This window comes from Phanerochaete carnosa (genome assembly GCF_000300595.1).
Source record: "Phanerochaete carnosa HHB-10118-sp unplaced genomic scaffold PHACAscaffold_26, whole genome shotgun sequence".
Lineage (NCBI taxonomy): Eukaryota > Fungi > Basidiomycota > Agaricomycetes > Polyporales > Phanerochaetaceae > Phanerochaete > Phanerochaete carnosa.
This window is the reverse complement of record NW_006767653.1, coordinates 17,001-19,115: the sequence shown is the minus strand read 5'-3', so window position 1 is coordinate 19,115 and position 2,115 is coordinate 17,001. Positions and strand designations below refer to the sequence as shown.

Sequence of the window (2,115 nt, the reverse complement as noted above, 5' to 3'; positions counted from 1 at the left end):
CGGCCAAGAGGGCGGATATGGCGGCGGCCAGCAGGGCGGAGGATATGGTGGCGGCCAGCAAGGTGGATACGGCGGTGGTCAGCAGGGCGGGTACGGCGGTGGTCAGCAAGGTGGATACAGCGGTGGTCAGCAGGGCGGGTACGGCGGTGGTCAGCAGGGCGGGTATGGCGGTGGTCAGCAGGGAGGGTACGGCGGCGGCGGCCAGCAGGGCGAATACGGCGGTGGTGGACACGGAGGCGGCCAGCAGGGAGGGTATAACAGTGGTCGTCCTCAATGTGAGAACCTCACCAGAGTCCCATCCTCAGCGTCAGCAGTGCTGACTCTGCCGTCACAGTTGATCATGATGAGGTCGTCGATACTGCTACCCAACACGCCAGCGGTGACGGCAATGATAGATCTATGTTCTCCTCCGCCCTTGGTTTCGTGAAACAGCACCAGGTGCGTATCGTATTCGAAATAGCGATCACGATACCTACAAACCACCCTCCCTAGGGCGAGCACGAGCAGCCCGTTAACGAGCAGCACGTCACCGACGCGCACAATCAGGCCTATAATCAAGGTAATGCTTCAAACTTGAGCGCGGGTTCCATGGGATCTGCAGCAGCGATGCAGGTACGCGATCCCCTCGATCATATCTCCTCTGTCGCATAACACTTCCCTCGTATCCTTCAGATTCTTAAGCAATTCACATCTGGCGGTGGTGGCGGCGGCGGCGGCGGCTCGAGCTCGCAGCTGATCAGCATGGCGATGGCCGAGGCGACAAAGTTGTTTGACAGCTCGGGTGGTGCTGCGTCGGGCAACAAGCAAGACGCGGTCAACGGCGCAGCGATGACCGTCATGAAGCTGCTCGTCCAGAGCAAGTTCAGCTCGGCCACTGGCGGAGGCAACTCCGGCGGACTGGGTGGACTTGCGAGCTTGGTAAGTAGTACATCTGGATTCGTCAATGCCGTGACTGACGAACGCTTTTCGTTATCAGGCCAGCAGCTTCCTGAAATAGAGACAATTTGGACGGTATCGGATTCAAGGAAGTGAAATGTAATTATATTGCGATGCTCAAACGTGTACATGTGTAACAGAATCGGTCCCGGCTCGTGCGCTCGATAAGCCTGTGCGATATCCTTTCTAAATGAGAGATATTGACATGTGATGTACTCTCAATTTAGATCCTTATGCACAGATAGCGGTTGTAAGGCAGCAAGTCAACTCCGAGTTTATATCGCGCAGTCTGAACTATAGACGATATCGCACACATCAGCAGAAATCCAGACCTAAAGTATGTGCTAAGACACTTTAACGCTCCTCCGGGGGGACAAAGTCTTCGTCGTCCTCGTCATCCTCGTCGAGCTCGGTCAAGGCACTGACGTCACCAACGTCCATGCTAATATCCTCACTCTCGCTCTCGTCATCCTCGCCCTCATCGTCGGTTGCAATCGCTTCGTCGTCGTCGAGCTCAGGGTTAGGATGCTTCGCCTGAACGATGAGCGCCTTGTAGGCCTCGTCGAGCGCGAGTTGTGCAGCATGCCTGCGGTCTTGGGCGAGTTGGATGTCCTCTGTACAGTATGCCATGAGTCGGTCAACGTATTGGGTGGGAAGAGGGAGGGTGTCATGATCGAGTACCTTCTGAAGCGCCGCTGTTGCGAATGTCGCGAAGGGCTTGATCAGCGTTCTGTACGGCCTTCTGGGCATCGTGTACGACTTCCACAGGTGTGCGAGCTGTGCAGATTGAGGTGGTCAGCGCCGGTCTCCACGACGTCCGACTAAGGGGGAAAAGCGACGCTCACTAGGATCGCAGGGGCAGACGCATTCGCAGGGGTGGGTGGTGGGCATGGCTGTCCAGCTCAACTGGGGGAGTGCTTGGTGGGCTATGGACGTGGGGAGGTAGTGGTACGAAACAAGAGCACTCTGCATAGCCAAACAAAGTTTTGCGGCTTATATAGGGACGTGGGACATGATTTCGTGTCGCGCGCTCGAGATTGAGCTCCGCTATGTGAAGGAGGACGCGTCGTGGAACTTTAATGGGCTTGGACGCGTCTGTCACGTGTACGCGCTGCGTTTGTCACGATAGAGACGCGTTCATGTGGGATGCGGTCTAGGCTCAACGAGATGTCGCGTTAC

General features: G+C 56.6%; 2 protein-coding genes across 2 annotated transcripts; one reads left to right on the top strand and one right to left on the bottom strand.

Moving 5' to 3' along the window:
- On the top strand, window positions 1-1,190 carry PHACADRAFT_265712 (uncharacterized protein; the record flags this gene model as incomplete). The annotated part of the gene is made up of 5 exons (XM_007402112.1): window positions 1-275; window positions 335-438; window positions 493-612; window positions 673-918; window positions 1,182-1,190. Coding segments are annotated over 5 exons (754 nt in total), but the record flags the coding sequence as incomplete, so codon positions are not given.
- Window positions 1,191-1,296: 106 nt separating this feature from the next.
- PHACADRAFT_62968 (uncharacterized protein) lies at window positions 1,297-1,827 on the bottom strand (the record flags this gene model as incomplete). Its single annotated transcript, XM_007402111.1, has 3 exons — window positions 1,297-1,550; window positions 1,618-1,713; window positions 1,782-1,827. Coding segments are annotated over 3 exons (396 nt in total), but the record flags the coding sequence as incomplete, so codon positions are not given.
- Between the last annotated feature and the right edge of the window lie 288 nt (window positions 1,828-2,115).